The 21,117-nt window shown below is 39.2% G+C and overlaps 1 protein-coding gene across 1 annotated transcript; it reads left to right on the forward strand.

Annotated features, from left to right (window-relative positions):
• Positions 1-13,297: 13,297 nt before the first annotated feature.
• Positions 13,298-20,115, forward strand: LOC138609448 (CMP-N-acetylneuraminate-beta-galactosamide-alpha-2,3-sialyltransferase 1-like). The gene is made up of 8 exons (XM_069682087.1): positions 13,298-13,431; positions 14,569-14,860; positions 16,408-16,604; positions 16,749-16,916; positions 18,107-18,143; positions 18,282-18,401; positions 19,866-19,994; positions 20,080-20,115. Exons 1-8 carry the CDS (start codon positions 13,298-13,300, stop codon positions 20,113-20,115), a joined length of 1,113 nt encoding a protein of 370 aa, XP_069538188.1.
• The last annotated feature ends 1,002 nt before the right edge of the window (positions 20,116-21,117 follow it).

Below are 21,117 nucleotides of genomic sequence, written 5' to 3' on the forward strand. Positions count from 1 at the left end.
CAGCAGAAGTTCTTCCTGGCGGCCTCAGCATTTTTGGGTCCAACATTGCAGATTTCAGGCTTTGCATCTGTGTCTCTCCATCTCTCTCAGCAGCGGCAGGAGCATCTCCTCATGTCCTTTGGCTGAACGGGGTCTGTAGCAAGGACAGAGGTGGACCTCACTGGTGTGGTAATACTCAACAGCATTCCCTCTTAATGGGATGGACCTTTGGATCAACACTGGGGAGGATGTTTACACAGACATCCTGGAGCCTTCTCAGTGGCTTTTGCACTCAAAGTCATAAAGATGACAAAAGTAACTTCCCAGTATGATCCCAGGTCCCCGGACACCTCAAGAAACCACCTTTCAGGAGATAAAGGGGTTAAAACAGCAACAACCGTCATACCTCTCTGGTCACGCCTGGGTGGGATTGACGTTGTTTCACAATCAAGGGATTAACATTGAAACACTCTCTTATGAAAAGACTGTCGAGTTAGAAGGATTACACAACCCTCAGACAAAACAAAAGGGGAATCAACAAGAATTGGTTGACAATGGTTGCCTTTCTTGTGTTTTGTCTGTTTCTCCTCTCTCTCATCTTAATACACATACACACACACGCACACATTTCCTCCTCTCTCCTGCTCTCACTCTGAAAAACAGATGTCAGTCATACATTTAAGAGCATTCTTGTGTGTGTTCCAAGTTACTTTCTGATCAGTTCTGAATTAAGCTAAACTTGTGGTCCAATCAGGAGGCAAGTTAATGTGACTCAATTTGTGTTTCCCAGCAAAATATTTAAATTCCCACCTCTGTACATTACATTTTTGTGTAATGTATGCACCATTTAATAATCTATAATGCTTATAAAGTATGTTTGCCGTAGTTATCTTATGTTCATGATTATGCTTCTATTTTCATTTAATGCATGTTTTAATAACAACTGTTGAACCTCTAGTGTTGACAAGTGATAAAGAATTTGTTACTTTGCGCGGAAATTCTGTCAACAATTAACTACGTGATTATATAGGAAAATTCCTTATTTTAAAGACAAAGAAAGTTTGTGGCGGTAAAATGAGAGCCAGAGACCGCCCACAAAGTGACGAGTCACGACACTGATAAAACCACAAACTTTCTTTTTTGTCCGTGTCTTCTTTTGGTTTTTGTGGTCCACCAAGGAGCCTCATATACTCTTTATCTTAATTCTTTTCTCCGGACTTTCTTTTGTTTTTTTCTTAATTTTTCGACCGCCAAAGTCACGCAGCGTTATATCCAACTCAGCAGAGCAGGCCTGATTTACTTTCTTTTCTACATCAGTAAAGCTCGCTTTTATAGTTGGAAGGTGTTAACGTCCAGCCGGCGAAATTATTATTAACGGCGATTTATTTAAACGAGTTAATGAAGAAGTTTTGTCCACCTTCGGTTTTTGACTACCAGCACTGAATGTGGGACCAGCGTGTTTTGCCCAGGCAGTTAACCAGAGACTTCTACCGATCCACTGTGGTGGATGCCCAAGCCAGCTAAAAAATAACATCGATCCTTGCATCTGTCGACCGGCAGTGACGGCCTTTCACCGGGTAGAGACCCATTGCGGAGCGAACAACAGCTGGACCCAACCAGAGAACTCTCTCAAAGGTTGATGTAGAAGATAATATTCTGAAGTTTCAAGTTGATATCCAACTCGTCCGTTTATCCGCCATAAACTAAATTAAATCATAATTTTTATCACTATCGCCAAGTTAGTACTTAAAGGGCCAGTGTGCAAGATTTAGTGACATCTAGCGGTGAGAAAGCAGATTGCAACGAACTGAATACCCACTCCCTCCCCCTCCCGTTCCTAGCACGTAGGAGAAACTACGGTGGCCTTCAGGTTCCAAAAAGCTACGTTGTCCAATGATGTCGTCTACAAGCGCGTCAAGTGATGAGGTCAGGGTTAGATTCAGACATTGATTCAGACATTGTATTTAGTTATTTAGTCTGTAAAACTGTAGTTCATAGCTTACATGATAGCGAATGTTGTTATTACTTGTTCTGTATTGTGGTAATGTTAGCTTTTATTGATCATGCTAACTTATATTAGCATGCTAATTAGATGGCTAATGTTAGCGTTTATTGCTAGCAATAGCTATCTAGCTATATTAGCTATCAGATGGTGGACAACATAAAATCTCCAGCTCCCATCCCAAACTTCATGACAGGCTTGGAATTCCACCTCCACAAGGTGTGTCCATTGGGACAGATCTAAAAGTCAAATAAAAGTAATGACTGCATTAGGCATGTACAGCACTGGCTATCACTAGAAACTTATGGCGGGTTGTCAAACATACAGTTATGATATGTTGTAACTGTCAAGACTTACCCATTCGACACTCGTTGCTGTGCCCTTGGAAATGATGTTGATCTCAAAGGGGGCAACACAGTTGCACTCCACTCCAGTTCTCAAAAGGCCTGTACATTTATCAACAGGCAGGGTCAGAAACGTAGCCAGTCCTCATATACTACTGAAGCTCTGGCACCTATGATGTCATCTTCACAAAGGACTTGCTGTGGGTCTGGGAATACAGGTGCCTGATCAGGGAGAAGGCTCATCAGGAGGGTCTTCATGTGCAAGCTGGTCATGCACAGTCTCTTCAATACCAATAACTGGAAGTCGATCAATAGATGGTCCTTTCTTCAAAGCGCCACTCATTCTGTTGAGGCACAACATTAAGGCATAAAAAAAACAGACACCACACAACAAGAGCAGAGTAAAGACTGACTGATAACACACCGTATACAAATTGGTGGAAGATACTCGTCATCAGAGCTGTCATCTTTCTCTCCATCATCTTTTTGATGAAAGTACAGGGACCCCTCATCTGCTCAATCAATTCTGTAAATAAGGACATGTTCAGAAAACAACAATATAACTTATAATAACTTTTATAAAAACAACACTACATAGTAAGTAATGTAATTAGGAAGTACTACTTACACACCGTTCAAGGGGTCATTGAAAACATTTTCCCCCATGTCCTCCTCAACAATGCTCATGTCATGTAAGCTGTAGAAATGAAGACATTAAAACATATAAATTATGAATCTAAACAAAATACAGCACATGAAGTAAAAAGAAGTTATGACAGTGTAAATGTTACCTTTGTTCAAGGCCCTGAATTTTCGTGACTTCTGCAATGACATTCAGACGCTCATCTCTGTAAAGTATGACCACAGCATGTTCTATTAATCACACGTGGAGATAGAACAGTAAACATAAACTTAGACAGAAAGAGACATGAGTCAACGTTTTATTTGTAATCACACATATTAGGAAAGCACAATGAATTCAATTTAATGACTTGCCTGTTCGTCCCACTAGAACAGGGCTACTCAATTAAACTTGAAGGAGGTCCAGTTAGAGATTTTATTTCTCAAGCAAAGGTCTGGAACATCATAATGTCTGACCTGCATTAGGATTCAGTACCATACATTTATACATTTTGAACATCCGTCAAATCAAATAAGAACAGAACTGCGGAAATAACAGAAAAACTAGTCATGATGATGAAGCCTGATGTAGCTCTGTGTAACTCTCAGGTTTATCAATGAAGTGTTTGAACTAAACTGCAGCCTGGAGTCTCTGTTAACAGAGACAAACGGAGTGACAGTGCCAGACAATGTCTGCGTTTAATAATCGCCACGGAACATATACGAGTCTGTCCAGTCTTAAAACCTCAGTTTTCTCTACGCCATGTCTTTCAGAGCTCTACTGATAAAGGTAAGCAATGTTTTTGTTTGCCTTGTTAACAGACATGCATTACTAGGCTGTGTTTGGCGTGCTACTCATATTCAAATCCATGTTACTTTAAACCCTGTAGTTATATTTGGGTAATGTTAGCTCACCGACAGCTAGCTAGCTTGCAATCGTTAGCATGCTACTAATGTGCTACATTTTGCCACTGGCTCATAAACTAACGTCACTTAACATTTGACTCCTAGGCAAGCACTGTGTGCAATGGAAACATTTTGTTCATTGTTCTCATTGTGTTTTTACAGAATTGTCTGCAGTCGATGAAAACTTTTGAAAATATAACTTCAACTCTAAAACATATGATTATAAAGTTTTTTAATTTTTCCAACAGTGTCTAATACCCAGTGAGCACCAACCGGGATTTTGAAATTGAAATTTGGTTGAAATCAGTTCTGAACATCTCAGAGCTAATTTCAACCTTTTTTCAACCAGCTAAAATAGGGTTACGACATCAACGACAACAACAGAGTTCGGTAGCCGACAGAGATGAGAACTTGAATGCACCTGAAGTGGGATTGAATCCAGGTCAACCCATTTTTGCAAAAACAAATAAATTGGTGACTATGATGCACTGCTCACTTATATAATCATTTTAGCTGCTATGAGACTTGAAATTGCCCTTAATGTTTGTGAAAGTGTGATGAATCTTGTGACAGAAGCAGGTGAAATCTGGTCTAAACACAAATGTTTAATCAAGGTCTTCAAATAGACCAATTTTGCCATGTTTTAGCCCAGACACCAGGTCTACATATTGATGGCTATTAGTCTTCTATTAGCCGCAAAAGTGCTTGCTGGGCATTTATTAAAAGATCCCAACATTGACCCGGCTCAAAGACATGACAAATACACAAGAATGAAAATGTTTTATTACATAAGCACAAATAAACAATGCCTCTCAACTGTAAAATAAATGAAGAGAAATGCACGACGAGAAGCTGTGGGTGAACCGAACCCAACCTTGCCAAGCTGAGCCCGGTAGGACTGAGTAGAGGAGGAGAGAGGGAGCGCACAGATTGACTGCATGGGCTTACACCCTTGCAAGACTGGCCAGGTCTTGCAGCACCAACCACCAATGACCTGCAAGGACAAAGAACACCATGACACACAAACACCAAAAACAGAGAAACAGACAGCAGGCCCTACTGGCAGGAGGCCGTCACAACATGAACACTGTAAGCAGGCTGTGGCTCATTATAAGTTAATTAATTAAACAGCATTTAAGTATAGGAATTATTTTGTACCGAACTTAATAGCTGTTTACAGACTGGGTGGGCACAGAGTGTGCTAAAACATACAAGAGGCTGAATTCTCCTTTGCAATAATTCCCTTAATGGATAAGCAAAATAAAAAAAAATTGTAATAATAAATATCAGTGTACATGATAGAAGAGTGGCATTGAAATGTGCCAGAAGACAACAAATTTGGGCTTTCATGGCAAAATTTTCTCTATGTATACAAAGTATACATAAAAATGTGTATAAAGAAATATATAACTATTTACATGACGATCTAATTGTAGTTCTGTTTGTACATATACCATGCAACCCCACACAAAAACGTGTGCATGTCATGTGTACCCACAGAAAAAACAAGAAAAGTCACAAAAGTTAGTCCTGCCGAAGAGGGATTTAAGCTGCGGCGACTTACAAATGACTTTATAAGTCTGAAGAAGAGCATGTTGGCTCGAAACTTCACTTTGTGCTGAATGACATCCTCTACGGGAGCTTCCTGGTGTGCAAATCTTTATATATATTTTTTGATACACTGGATTGTTTTATGGATCCAGCACCCACTGGGGGATGTGTGTGTCTGTATTTTTTGTTTTGGTTTTGGTGTGTTACCTCAAGATTTTCTGTTCCCATCTGTGGCCATCCCTATGAAAAATGGGGGCGCCATTGGCCTTTGCGATCTGCAGTGAAGGTCTGTTGTATTTCCTCCCCTGGCCGTGAGAGAATCTGGCAAGAAAATACACTGATAACTGGATAAAGCCATTGCCCATGGCCACAGACCAAACTACACAACACTGATAACTAACACTGGCTATTCATTCAGTGTTTGTTTTATGACATTTGAAATGTAAATTACCAGTGACACTTTCCTCATGGAGGAGTCTTTCACACAGCATTGCTATGGCATGCTGCCAACCCAACCACAGAGGCAGTTTCTACCATATGATTCTAGTTGGTAGACAGTTGATGTTCGACAGGATCAGTCATCAAAGTCCTGCCTCACATGTCTGTTTTTTGTTCTCCTCTCAGGTAAGAAAAAAAAATCTATATAAATATATATTTCTTACTAATGTTTGTATTTGTTATTCTATTGTTCTAATCTGGCATATAGTTACTCAATGTAGTGTTTTAATGTTGTGAGAGCTCAAATTTAAAATGGAAAAACTATTTCCAGGACTTTCTGTTTCCTAAAACAGTTAATGTAAATTACTGTCTTAATGTAAATTACTGTCTTAATTCTATGCTTTTTGTCTGGAGTGACAATTACATGACAAAGACACAATTCAATGGGAAATGCTATTACTCTGTAACCTAATACTATTCGTATAATATTAATAACATCATACTATTTGGAGCTTCTTTGCTTAGATGAGTCAAGCTAAATATTTTGTATTTAAAGCTTAAAACACCTCTGAATATCCTCCCTGTAGTCTCACACTGTACCTTACAATACATCAAACTTGTAGACTGTGACAGTGGCACCCCTGGGATTTTTTCTTAGGGCTGGCCGGAGATAGCCAGAATTCTGGCACATTTTAATGCCACTCTTCTATCATGTACACTCATATTTATTATTAAAAAAATGTGTGATTTTGCTTATCCATTTCTAAACAGTTAGGGAATTATTGCAAAGGAGAATTCACCCTCTTGTGTGTTTTAGCACACTCTGTGTCCACCCAGTCTGTAAACAGCTATTAAGTGTGGTACAAAATAATTCCTAAACTTAAATGCTGTTTAATTAATTAACTTATAATGATCAACAGCCTGCTTACAGTGTTCATGTTTGGATCTTTTAATAAATGACAATATTACTGTTGTTGCTTGCTACTAGTGACACGACACAAAATGAATGCTCCTCACAGGAGCTTTAACCACCACTTCATGAAGTGGGTGGGAGACTTTGTCCAAGATTACATGTAACTTGGACAGCATATTTCTTAATGTGTTTACAATACATATAGTTTACTATACACTCACAGGCCACTTCACAAGGTACACCTATACAATCTAATGCAATTCAATACAACAGCACTGCCATGGATTGTGCTTTGATGAAGTTTTTGTTGACTTTTGTTTTGTTGAGAGTTTATTACTGAGGCCGAGTGTTGTATTCGAGTCACCAAACCTTGAGTCCGAGTCCAAGTCGAGTCCCCATTATCCAAGTCCGAGTCCTCAAGGTTTAATTATTATAAAAGCTAACTCTCTATCATCTGTGAGTCCATGTTTATACTGTACTCTTAGTCTTAGAGGGTGTGATGTTGTTAAAACATGGAGCCAAATGATGAATAAATGATTAGAAGTGATGTTGAGCAGCTTTTCAGGTCATTTTTTATTGTGTTGTATTGATGTATGAATGTCCTCTTCAACTATATACTTGGAAATATTAAAGAAGCTGTTTACAAAAATGTTTCCATGTGTGCAGTAATGTCACTGCAGCAAATACCGTGGGACATTTAAGCAGCAAAACTAAAAACTGATTTCAGCTGTTATAAATTGACAGGACAGAGGAAACTCCAGAGAGAACTAGAAAAACTTTTAAGCATCTTAAATAACAATCTGAAGACAGATCTGATGCAGCTCAGGATTTATAAGGAGGACCGCAGTTACACCAACTATTTCACTCCAAACTATTTCACTGTAACCTCAACTGACTGTGGGACCTTTTGGATGTGTAGAAAACACATTTCTAGATACTGAATGATCATGTCTGTGTGTCTAGAGATTTAAATGATTAAGTAACAGCGCTGTGTGTCGGAGAGACACACTCCTCGTTTCTGCTGCGGTGCGATCGCTGCAGGTGTCTAATAAACTTAAAAATACCTGCAACCCACCCGCTATTAACAAAAGTTTCAATATTTAAGACCCCGTTAGCCCAATCCACAGTGACATGACTGCAATCCTCGCATCACTATGACACACCTAATGCTGTATACACATATCTACAAATTTACAGTGACAGTAACATAGCTGTAAATTAAACTTTGGATTTAATAACATCATCTAAGTATGCAGGTATTCTTTTTGTGCACTTGCACTCACAAAATATCCAGGTAGCTTTCTAACATTTGGTGTAAAATCTTGAAAGCAAAACGCATGATTTGTGGAGCTGGAACAGTTGCTGAACAAGACGGCAAGTAATCGCGCATGCAGAGAAATGCAGGTGACAGCCCCCACTCCAATCTCAATAGATTATTCAAAACAATAAAACAGTCCTTGTCAATAAATAAGTCCGAGTCCTCCTCTCCGCCTTCCAAGTCCAAATGCTGTCAATGCACAAGTCAGAGTCTAAGTCAGAGTCATCACTGCTCGAGTCCAAATCGAGTCACGAGTCCTGAGTCAGACTCGAGTCTGAGTCCTGGACGGCTCAGTACAGCCCCACCACCAATAATGACCTTGACGCTGAAATATCATTGAATTAACACCTCTATGACAGCTTAGAAAAAAACCTGTACATTACAGGAAACATAAAAGCAAATCTTATGGCTGAGCTGGTGTGCTGGATTACATTAGATATTTCAGGTGTACCTCATGAAGTGGCCGGTGAGTGTAAATTGTAATCAATCAATCAAATCAAATTTCTGAAACCTGTATAGAGCCGAATCATAACCAAAGTTATCTCAAGACAAAAAGAGCAAGTCTAGACTGTACTCTGTTTTATGTTATTTAGAGAGAGACCCAACATGAATCCACCATAAGTAGAACTTAGCAACATTCAGCACAGAAACCTCGAGCAGAACCAGACTCATGTTGAACAGCCTTCTGCCTCGAATGGGTGGGCCGAAAAGTGGGATAGAGGGAGATGCAGGACAGAGACAGGCAAAGAGAGCAACAACAAAAACAACATATGTTCTTGTTACATCATCAACAACAACAACAGATAATACATTACAATGCCAATAATAATGGTACGAATGTGTAAAAATTAACAAGAACAGCGGAATAAAGATGAGAGGCTGATAATAATAATTGTAACAGTTGAAGTTAACAGGTCTACTATTAGCAGTAGCAACTATAATAATGATACTATGGGGAAGACTGATATCAATAGTTGTTGCAGTCTGAGTTGAGCGGGGGTCCGTTTCAGAAAGGTGGTTCAACTAACCCTCAGTCTAACCCCGGACTGTGGTTTGACTTACCCTGAGCTGAAAGTCGCTGGCTTTTTGGTTTCAGAACAGCTGAACAGAGTTAGTTCAATCAACTCTGAGTAGGTTCAGCCGGAGTTAAGTGAAAAGAGAAAAACGTACACGGAAGCATCTAAAAATAAAACACCAGAACATCATTCATAACACAATGCTGATTTCACATACAGTATGTTCTTTCACCTACATCCTGTTTAGTTGTTTTAACTGAATTGTGTTAGTTTAAAAAAAAAATATATATATATATATATTTCCAACAACTAACGGCTGCTTTTGTATTGGTAGGAAATGAAGAGGACCAAATAAGTGATCATTTGTCTTATTTGAGTGCTCTCGGCAGTGGTGGTGGAAAATCTACAAATGATGACTTTGACACAGATTTTTTTCTTTTGATTATTTAATTATAATTATAAAATACTTTTGCAAAGGGGTCAGAGCACCACAGAGACGCAACATTTCTTCTTTTAATTCGTTAACCGCTCAAACACGCGCGTGAGACAGGCTGAATGAATGAGGAAGTCGAATGAGGGTTTTATAGCCTAGAGGGAGGAGACAGAGCGAAACAGACACAGTTACCATAGTAACCAACTCAGAGTTGAAGTTATCTCTCTTTCTGAAACGGCAAACCTGAGGTTTTCATTCCTTCATTTCAGGGTTAACAAACCCGGGGTTTTCACTAAACCCGCTTTCTGAAACGGACCCCAGGTCCAAAGCAGCAGGTGGTCTGCAGCAACTATCCCCAGGAACATACAAGACAAGGGAGCTCAAGAACTCCCGGGAATACATATGGTTAGTGTGAAAGTGAGGAAGGAGTGAGGGAGTTACGGGTAAACTGGAAATATCACTGAACGACCTGGTGAACGATTGTTATGAACGAATCATTCAGCTGAATGAGATCTGAAGTTCCAGGTCACTGAAGTGAACGTGGCTGCCATCTCTAACTGGTTTGCATAGAGGACACATCATGCACATTAACAAACTGAGATCAATCTGATAAATAGGATTTAAACCAACTTAATTTGGATCCTGTAATGTCAATTAACTGTTCTAATCTCTGTAACAGGATGTGATGGTCTATCGTGTCAACAGCAGCACGAAGATCTAACAGATCAGAGAGAAGTCCTCTGTCTGAAGCAATACGTAGATCATTTGAAACTCTCACAAGTGCTGCGGTGGACTCTAAATCTTGACTGAAAAATCCTCTAAAAAAACTATTGTTTTGAAGAAAGTCACATAATTGATTAGCGACTACTTTTTTCCAGGATCTTTGCAATAAAAGTAAGGTTAGATATAGGTCTATAGTTAGCTAAGGTACCTGAATCAAGAGTAGGCTTTCCAAGAAGAGGCTTAATTACAGATAGTTTAAAACTGTGGTTCTCAACTGGTGGGTCGGGACCTAAAAATGGGTCGCGGAGCTGGTCACAGATGTGTGCTTGAAAGTTGTGGCAAAAAGTCTATGCTGCACTTTTATTTTGAAGGACATGGGTTTCCTATGATGTGCATGTTGTAGTAGTGTAGTTTATTCACACTCTAATTTGGTAAACCCAGCGACATTTATATTCTTGAAACTTGAAAAAATGTTGTTGAAATGAGTTTTGTTCCATCTCAGGTCCAAACTGCACCATTGTTCATTAAATAAGTGGTTAAAGTGGTTAAAAAAATGTCCAAAATTTGCATCGTGATTTGTCATTAAGGAAGTGGTGGTGGGTACCAAGGCTGGACTAGTTGACAACCACTGGTCTAAATGACTTTACAAAGCCTGTTGATAAGGACAGCTTAATCCAAAAGGCAACTGGACTTAGTTGAAGTTCTTGAAGACGTTTCACCTCTCATCAGAAAGGCTTCTTCAGTTCTAAACTGACTGGTGGACGGAGCTAGAAATATAAGCCTCTGCAGTTCATTAGTATGCTAATAGATGTGTAATAAAGGGTGAGTCGTTAACCTAAGCTGTTGACCTAGTATCACTGAGAGTCATTAACACCCTCTGGTGTTTAAGGGGTGTTAGGCTCACATGATCCTGAGTGTAAGCGTGATCTCAGCTGTTTGGGCAGAGAATTCAACACTGCATTGTAAGCGGGTGATAGATGTTGTCTTAGGCCACCACCTCTGTTGAGGGATGTTTTTTCCAGCTTAACATGATGGCTCCTTGACGCCTCTTTCAAACCAGTGGTCTTCTCTGGCCAGGATGTCAACCTTGCTGTCTTCAAAGGAGTGTCCTTTGTCATTTAGATGTATGTGGACGAAGATATCAGAGAATTTCGCTCAGGAAGGTCAATTGGAGAAAAATAGTCAAGGTAAACTTCAGGTTTTTGAGCAGTTTCCAAAGATAAATCTGTACCAGTTAAGGTCAAAATTTGTTTCCAATCTTAAGGATTTTGTCATTAAAGAATCCCTTGAAATCATTACTGCTGAGGGCTATAGCTATCAGCCTGGCTACAGTGCTGAAAAGGTACCTGGGATTGTTTTTATTTTCTTCCATTAGGGAGGGGCATGCCATAAGGCCTTCCTGTATTTATTAAGACTATTTTGCCAGAGTAAACAAGACTCTTCTGTTTTGGTGGATCGCCACATTGTTTCAAATTTACACATTTGCTTCAGGTTACAAGTTTCTGAGTCATACCATGGAGCTAGCCTCTGTCGTTTATTAATCTTTTTTTATGGGGGCAATAGAATCTGGAGTACTTCTCAGTGAACCTGCAGTACTATCAACAAATTGATCAAGCTGAGAAGGACTAGCATTAGCATAAGAGCTTTCTGTAGTAAAAAGATATGGTATAGAATTAAAAAGCAGCTGGAATTGCTTCCTTAAATTTAGCTACAGCCCTATCAGACAAACATCTTATGAGTACATTTTTCTTAACTGGAGTGTAGTCAGTTAATAGGACATCAAATGTTACAAAATAGTGATCCTATAAAAGAGGATTTTGTGGAAAGACACAGTTTTTGGTTTCAAGGCCTTAAGCTAGAACAAGGTCGAGGGTGTGGTTAAAGCGGTGAGGCTAGTTTACACTTTGAGTGAAGCCAATAGAGTCCAAGAGAGACATAAACACCATGCTAAGGCTATCATTATCAACATCCACATGAATATTAAAGTCACCTACAGTAATTATTTTATCTGTACTCAGGACTAAATCTGATAAAAACTGAGAATTCAAGTTTTCCAAGCTGGATGTGAAAAACAAGGCTTTCAAAAGAGCTCAAACTAAGTTTTGGTCTAGGGTTGATTAGAACACTAGAATTGAAAATAGCTGCCACTCCAACACCTCAACAAGTGTCTCGAGGAGTATGAGTATTAAGATGACTGGGAGGAGTGGATTCATTTAAGCTAACATATTCTTCCTGACACAGCCAAGTTTCAGTTAAAGAGAGTAAATGTAGCAGGTCCCGGCTAGGTCTCCACTGACAGATATATGTAGATAATCCACTGGTGGAGTGAACTGGAAATATTAGAAATATCACACAGGAATCAGCAAAGCAGGACAACTGTTGCTCTTTCTCCATCTATCTGGATTATTTATTTACATATTCACTTTAAACATTCAACTGCAAAAATGAATTATTTTCTGTTATTTTATCTGCTTTACATTAAAGCAAAGGTTATATCCACATTTGGAATACATGACACCATATGTCCTTTAAAAGGCTGTTTCCACAGAAATGTCTCTTTTAACATATTTTCCAAAAATAAACTTCTCAACATTCATAGTCAAGTCAAGTAAAGTCAAGTCAAATTTATTTATATAGCACATTTAAAACAACGTAAGCTGACCAAAGTGCTTTACAGAACAGTGGCAGATAAGCAAACATTAAATAAACAGTTTCACTTTAAATTGCGTTTTCTGTCTATCATCAACCATGTGTGAGCTTCTCCCTCAAACACACGTCATCTTTAACCTCTCATCAAAGAGTAATTTTTTGTAATAACTATACATTTTATAAGTGTTAACTTGACATAACAGAATAAATCTCTCTTGCAGTTAAGCTATATTACATTTACACTATATATATGAACGCAAACTGGAATGCTAAACGTGGCTAATAGCTTAGTGCTATATTCATGAACCAGAACCATATCAATGGCTACGTGCGCGCCACTTAAACAGGGCTGCAGTCGTAGCTGATCTTAACCTGCAGATTAGCATTAGCTTTCCTTTTTAACAATGTATCACACACACAACTTCTTTTCGCACAAAGAAATAACTCACAAATGTCCAGGAGCCGAAAGAAATAAACGAAAGGATTCACGACGCTACGACGTCAGGCGCAATTTTCTCATCTACAACCGTCACGTACCGTAACACTTAAATGTTCATACTTTTAAAACACTTTTAGCTCAAAGATCACACATCATCGGGGATTCATATTAGTTTATAAACATCTGAAACCACATTAAAAACAAGTAACTAACCTGGAAATATTAGAAATATCACACAGGAATCAGCGAAGCAGGAGAATTGTTGCTCTTTCTCCATCTATCTGGATTATGAGCCAAACTCCCGCTGCACATTGCAAAGTCCCAGTGACGCTGCTGGTCAGTGCTGCCACCAAGTGTCCATTTTATGCAACAGCATGTCAGTGTGCTTCTCTGTAACTTCTTATTATAAATAAAATAGACAGAATAAAATAAAATAATACAATTGCAATTAACCAAAAAGTGATTCTTAGAGGAAAGGAAACAAAAAGTAATTATCTCAACAAAATACTTATTTTGTGAGTATCACATAAAGCAATATGATTATCTGATATCAGATCGTTTACTAATAGAGCTTTACATGACTGAGATCTGATATTTAACAGACCAAATTTTATTTTCATTTTTTTGGCACAATTTGTTTTAATTTTAATTTATTTTAATTATTTAGTTGTTTAATAATTCAATTTTAAATTAACTGTAATAAAAGGCCTGGGTTGGGGGGCAGACAGTCTCTATCACATTAACATTGTGGCTGGGAAACAGCTCAAAGAGAAGCGCAGAGGAGCATGTAGGACTGCAGCTCTGCCTCCTGGTCTCAACTCTGGCTTGTCAGGTTTTACAACTAACAAACTAAGCCATATTAAGAGACAAAAGAGCTGCACCATCCAAAGTGGGATGCATGCCGTCTCTCCTAATCAGACCAGGCTTTCCCCAGAATGTCTGCCAGTTATCTATGAAGCCCACATCGTTTGCTCGACACCACCTCGACAGCCAGCGGTTGAATGATGACATGCAGCTATACATGTCATCACTGGTCAGAGTAGGCAGGGGTCCAGAGAAAACTACGGAGTCCGACATACTATAGATCACCAGCTTAATGTTTTTGTTCCAGTGTTACTGTGGTACTCTAGGTTGGTTGTTTTTTTGTATGTTTTTGTTTTGCTGTAGGCTTATTCATGACAGGGTTTCTGTGATAATAAACTGACTAATGTGTTTTATTACATATTGTATCCACAGATTGCCTCTGTTCTTCACTGAAGAGCTTCAAGCTGCCAAGATGCTCTCCATATTGAATGAAAGCAAACTCAGATGTATTTTTTACCTTCTGTGTATCCCTGCTGTAATTGGTGTGCTGTTAACATGGGAGCACACTTTGCATTCCTTCGGATCTCAGCAGTCAAGCCTTTGTGCATGTCACAAATGCTTAAACGATGATGATCCAGGCTTTAGGAAGGTTGTAAATGCATCTCATAAGCCCTTTTTGTCAAGAAACGACAAAACCTCAAAGGAGGCTTTCAACTGGTGGAAGGTAAATGTCAACTTATCCTTAAAGACATAGCACCAGTATTCTCTTTTTTGTTCACTGTGAATTGTGAGATATACTAACAACTGGCAACTATAACTATGGTTACATCAGCACCTTTTGCACTGGAAACCAAAATAGGTTGCAAACTGCAGCCTCGGTCTCACTCCCAACTCGTCAAATTGTGCAGTTGGGTCAGTGGGCAAACATTTAAAAATTGCAGCTGTACCCCTGTAGCATCATTAGCATGTCCACCAGCTTATTGTACTTTTGAAAATGCAACTGGTTATTGCTTATTTATAAGAGCTAACTTAGCGAACTTATGACTGCTATATTTAGAAAGTCTAACGGCTGCTTCAGACTGCACACATGCGCTCCGGCTCGAGCTTTCAAGGTGTTCACACTGGGTGCATGTCGGCTGCGGCTTCAGCTGGGCCGACAGCCCTGTCTTTCCACATGAGCTTAAATAAAGGTCACAAACATTTCATAGTTCGCTTTCTAAATGCCATTTAGATTTGTTATATAGGCCCACAGGAAATAATGAATAATAATAATAAATAATGCAGATGCAGCATGGACTGTGACAGACATAGGTGCCGCTTAACTCCCCAAAGTCCTGTCATGGCCCTGCCAGCTGCCTCTTCTTGCTCTCTCATTAGTTTAGGGAGAAGTGAGAAGACCTGTTGCAACTCCGTATCTGAGCGCGTTAGCAGAGCAAATGCTACAATACGCTGTACAGTACCCTTCTCAGCTAGACAGAAAGGGACGCCACACTATACCTGCTGACTGGGTCAGCTTTGATAGTAGGCTATACCTGGATGCGTTAACAGAGCAAATCGTGCAATATGTCATACGGTACCCCTTTGAAATCCTTTACCATGGATTAAGAGAGGAAAATCAGCTATCCAGAGAGGGGCCCACGCAAGCAGCTCTCCTGCTTACACAGTTCTAAGTGGATTCTTCACTAACTTCCAAAAAACTAAGAACACTAAGAACCAAACTTCTCTCTTGTAACTTCTGCTCTCTCACGTCTTCCACTCCCAAGTGGAAATCAACGAATTAGTGATTGTATGCGCACTTGGGCATTTTATGCCTGCGCATGCGGCCACATTGGTGGTGTGTCTTAAAGGAGTATCCACGTCAACTGTCCCAAGGGGATCAGCCCCATACATATGAAATATGTAGGGTGGAGAGATAGACACGATAGAGAACTGGCTGTTAGGGCCAAAGACCAAGCAGCCATATTTGACGAGTCGGGACGGAGAAGGTGTTGGCAACTGATGAAACACAACCTCTAAATAAATAACCTTCTTTAAGGTTACAAGAAATGTATACTTTTTGTGTTTACATCATTAAACATGGTGCCACTTATTTCTGCTTGCCCTTACTTACCCTTAGTTATAATAGCTTTGTGACACTTTATGATTCACACCAACCTTGGAGGCAGGTGAAATTGGGAATTAAGGCTAGAAATGAGGCAGTACTACACGTAGATAGTGAGTGGGATTAAATGAAAATACAATTAATATAATTTGTCTTGTGATGTTTGTCAGAAACTACAAAAAGAAAGACGCGACTTCAGTTTCTTCCAGATGACAGTGGACAAGTTGTTTCATGTGTTCCCACCCATTCCAGATGTTGTAGAATCCAGCCCTGACCGCTGCAGGACTTGTGCAGTGGTGGGGAATTCTGGTAATTTGAATGGATCATATTACGGACCTCTAATAGACTTTCATGATATTGTAATAAGGTAAATCATCAGACAATAAAGTCTTTCTGATAGTTTCACAACATTCTAGTTTCATCGAGTAAAAATGTATCTACCAAATTCAATCACCATTTAGTTTTCTTTTGGCTGCATGATATTTAATCTGTATTCCCCTGTTTCATTTAGAATGAACAGAGGCCGTACCAAAGGCTATGAGAAAGATGTTGGGACCAAAACAACTCATCATGTAATGTATCCAGAGAGTGCTATTTATCTGGACAACACCACTCATCTTGTGCTGTTTCCATTCAAGATAAGGGATTTGGAATGGCTCCTCAATGCTTTCAAACCAGCGTACGTATCAAACAATTTACCACTGTAACTTCCCCCATTGGTTTCTTAAATGCCTATATAAAGCCTCAGCCTTACGGCCGCTGCCATGTTTGTTTTCTGGAGCCAGAAGTGACCATATTTGGATGACAGGGTAGTGCTAGAGAGGAGAGAAGGGCAATTAAAGACCAGATTATCCAAGTTACAGTCTACATCCTTGGCTCATTCATTAGCAGACAAATAAGCATTTCCATCATGGTTCTATCTGTTTTGGTTACTGACTGAAGTTGTGTATTTATCAGAATAAAGTAGTTAAGAGAGCTTGTGGACTCGTCGCTCGCTCGCTTGTATCTCCATTGAGAGAGTGTTGGGTGAACGACATGTACAGGCTAACTTAAACTAAACGGTCTTCTCATCATAATGGCCCCCCGCCGTCCCTTTACAGGGAAAACAGCAACAGTCATGACTGCAATGCAATGGCTGACAATGATGTATAATGTGTGAAATAATTTACTGAAAAAAAATCTCCAGAAGTCACCAACAACATAAAAAGACCGTGGGCCGTTGTTGGTTCATCACTTTGAGCGCCTTTTCACATTGATTGTGCATCGTAATTTGATCCATTAACTGATGTTATGTTTAAGGGATGGGGAGGTGAGCCATTTTATTTTCAACTAGGTCATTTTCATATATCAGTATCTCCATGTGTCTATATCCACAATCAAACATCATACAATCCAAGAATGTCATTTATATTCTTAATGGTTATTTTTTACAATTATTATGACTCGATGTTGCCATTGCGAAAGGGACAGATATAAGAAATTCAAAAATCTAATGATGGTAATATTAAGGAAACCATTCAGTATTTGAAGGGAACCTTAGTTACAAATAGTATAGCTACACAGTAATTTGAGAACACACTGATTCAACTTGTGAAACAACCAGAGACCACCAAACAATGTACAGGCTTTCCTCTCTCATAAGGTCAGCCTTTTTTCTGATAGACTGTGAGAGGAGGCATTTGAGGTGTATAGAAATGTAAGAAAGCTAAAAGATGTCATGATAGATATTATACGTGAATAACCGGATAGTTGCATTTATGAATTTAGAATAACATGTAGATTTCCTTTTTACAATGTTGCATTTAAGACAGGAAATATTGAACCAGGTCATTTCCTGCTGAATTTAACAACTAGTGTTACCTCCAACAGGAACGTGAATTCAAAGAGTAGAGCTAACAAAGATTTGGTGAGTATTTAGCATGATTTTGCATCAAACTTGCATAAAACGTTTTATCTAGTAAAAACATGTATAGTAATGTACATTAACTGCAGAAAAACCGTTATTTTTAAGTGTCAGTTTAAGTGCAAGTCTGATTTATAACAGGTGATGATCCTAAATCCAGCTTTCATGAAATATGTTCATGAAACGTGGCTGCAAAAGAAGGGCAGGTACCCGTCTACCGGCTTTATGACTTTGATTCTCAGCCTGCAAATTTGTGATGAGGTAGGTTCATATCACACTATCATTATTTATGCTATTCCACTTACAGTTTGTGGCAATAAGAAATTGTAATGCTTCAGAAAATACAATAGCCTAGTGACAAACTGTCCAAAGGGCTTAAGTTTAAGATATTCACATCCAGGCTTTTTTATTAGGTTAAGCAACTTTCTGGCTGCTAACATGTCAAGTTTGAAAGCTCTCTGAGATTCTATTATTAATCTACATTAGTTTATTCGTCTCAAAGGTCCAAAGGTTAAAAAAAATCACCTAACAGCCGTAACACTACAGTTAACGGATTAACACAACACATCTTGGTAATGTAGAATGTACAAAAAAAGAAGTAAGAAAAGGACAGTTTGTTATGTAGCTATTTCCTCATCTTCAGTCTTGCTAATCTAGGCTAACCAGCCTGTGGCTGCAGGAGGAAGTGCAAAAGAGGGTTGCTGTTTCAAGTTTTAAAAAAAGTGTTCTATGAGAGACTCTAAGAGAGAGATAGAGATAGAGAGAGAGATAGTTACATAGATCTTAATGCACCTATGCAGTTAACAAAGATGTTCACATGAAACAGTTCGAAGCTTAATCCAAAGGTCAACTGGACTGGGTTGAAGTTCAGTTCCTCAGTTTAGAACTGAAGAAGCTTTACGGATGAGAGATGAAACGTCTTCAAGAACTTCAACCAAACCCAGTTGCCCTTTGGATTAAGCTTCGACCTGGATGACTGAGAACCTTTACAGCAGGGGTCTCCAACAGGTAGCTTGCTCGCAAAGAGGTTCACAGACTCAAAACTACAAAAAATTCAACAACAATAAATGCACCTTGAAAGCCTCTTCCCACTTCAATTCAACCAAATACACAGATGTCCCACCCCCTCCAATACAAAATAAAAGGATTGGCCGATCAGCTGTCAATAAAAAACTTTGTCCTGGCAAGTTTGAACCGAACCAATCACAGCAATGTTGCAGCAACCTCCATCGACAGGTCGGGTCAGTTATACTGTACACTAGTTGAGCTAAAGTGAGGAGTTCAGTGCTATAGGCAAACCTGTCTAGCCAGATTTATGATGGATAATGAAGGTGGCCACGGCAAGAAAAAGCAGAAAATGTTTTTATTAAAAAGTTTTTATTCACAAATGTGAAGGAGCAGTGTGTGCCTCATCTGTGGTACCAAAGTTTCAGTCGACAAAAAAGTCAACATGGAGCGCCACCAGCAATTACAGCGATGTAATGCAAGTAGCTCTTGGCCAATTTTTTCAAAGTAGCTCTCAGATGAAAAAAGGTTGGAGACCCCTGCCTTACAGACAAATGAAACAGCTACTTTTCCCTGACAAATGTTTGTGAATACTGCTTTTTTATGGGCATACTACATTTTTTGAAAGTCTTCAAAAAGTTTATCTGTAGATTTGCACATTATAAAATTATAACAAAAATAATCAATTATTATTCACAGCATATTTTTCGGTGTTACCAGGTCAGTGTGTTTGGGTTCGGAGCAGACAGAGATGGAGCCTGGAACCATTACTATGAAGTGCTCCGAAACAAAAACTTCAGAACTGGAGCTCATGCTGGAATTTATGAATCTGAAGTTATTGAACAACTAGTACACTCTGGGAAAATCCTTTTTTTTAAAGGAGAGTGAATTTTGTTTCTCTCTTTCTGTCTGGTGTCTTTCTCTATGTGTCAAGCTCATTAACATGAGCAGCATCAATACTGCATTTTAGAAGAGCATTGGAAATGTGAATGTGCATTTTACAGTGGTATTAATTAAGTAGGTAATAAGTGTTTAACTAGTAGGTTAGAACTCTTGTTTGTTTGCTTGAATGATGTATGTGTATTTCTCTGTATTTTTTTGGGCTTATGAGATGAACCATAAGGCTCTCTGTGAAGTCATCCAGTAAATCTATTGGAAAATGACCAGGAAACTCAGGATCATGTGGACCATTGCCATTATTAGGCAATTCTCATGGGCACCGCCCTGCATGATAAACACGATTCCTTGAGAAAATTGTCATCCTACCACCATATTGCAATTGTTAGCAAAGATATGAGTGCTCTAAACCCAGCAAACCACCTGATATGCAATGATTGAATTATGCAGCAAAGCTGTCACAGATATTAGTTCAGCATCAAGGACTGTGGGAATTTTGGGCAGCCAAGATTTCCTTCTTGGGGCAGGCCACAGCCTCAGGTACAGATCGTGCAGCTTTCAGGGGAACCAGGATATTGTCGTTTGTTTGCAACCATCAATGAAGAAGGGGGTGGCCAACCCATGGGTCAGGGAGCGGTGACATGGGAATTTCATCATGAAAGAAAAGAGGCTCTTCTCATTTCTCAGTTTGTACCTCCTCGAGTCCTTTCCTCGACTCATCTCCTCACGTCTTAGTCCCTCCCACCGGAGATGCGAGCGGAGGAGGCGAGGAAGAGACACGAGGAGAGAGGAGTCGAGGCAACAGACATTTAACAACATGAGACATCCCTGCTTCAGAGCCGTCATTTAAAAGCAACGTCAATTAAATATGATGTGTGGCACAGCTGCATCATCTGTTACAGCCTGCTGTTTTTTATGATCTCTGTCAGCAGAACAGTGTTTATGTCAAGTTACTTTTAATTCACTTCACAACGTGGCATAATCTGATGCGAATGTACGGATGTCATACATGTTTATTTTTTAATTTAACTCACACACATAAGAGGAACATTTATTATAATCCTCAAACATAACT

The sequence above is a fragment of the Semicossyphus pulcher genome, unplaced genomic scaffold, assembly GCF_022749685.1.
Source record: "Semicossyphus pulcher isolate SPU_LCO1_2020_fin unplaced genomic scaffold, fSemPul1.0.p SCAF_5, whole genome shotgun sequence".
NCBI lineage: Eukaryota > Metazoa > Chordata > Actinopteri > Labriformes > Labridae > Semicossyphus > Semicossyphus pulcher.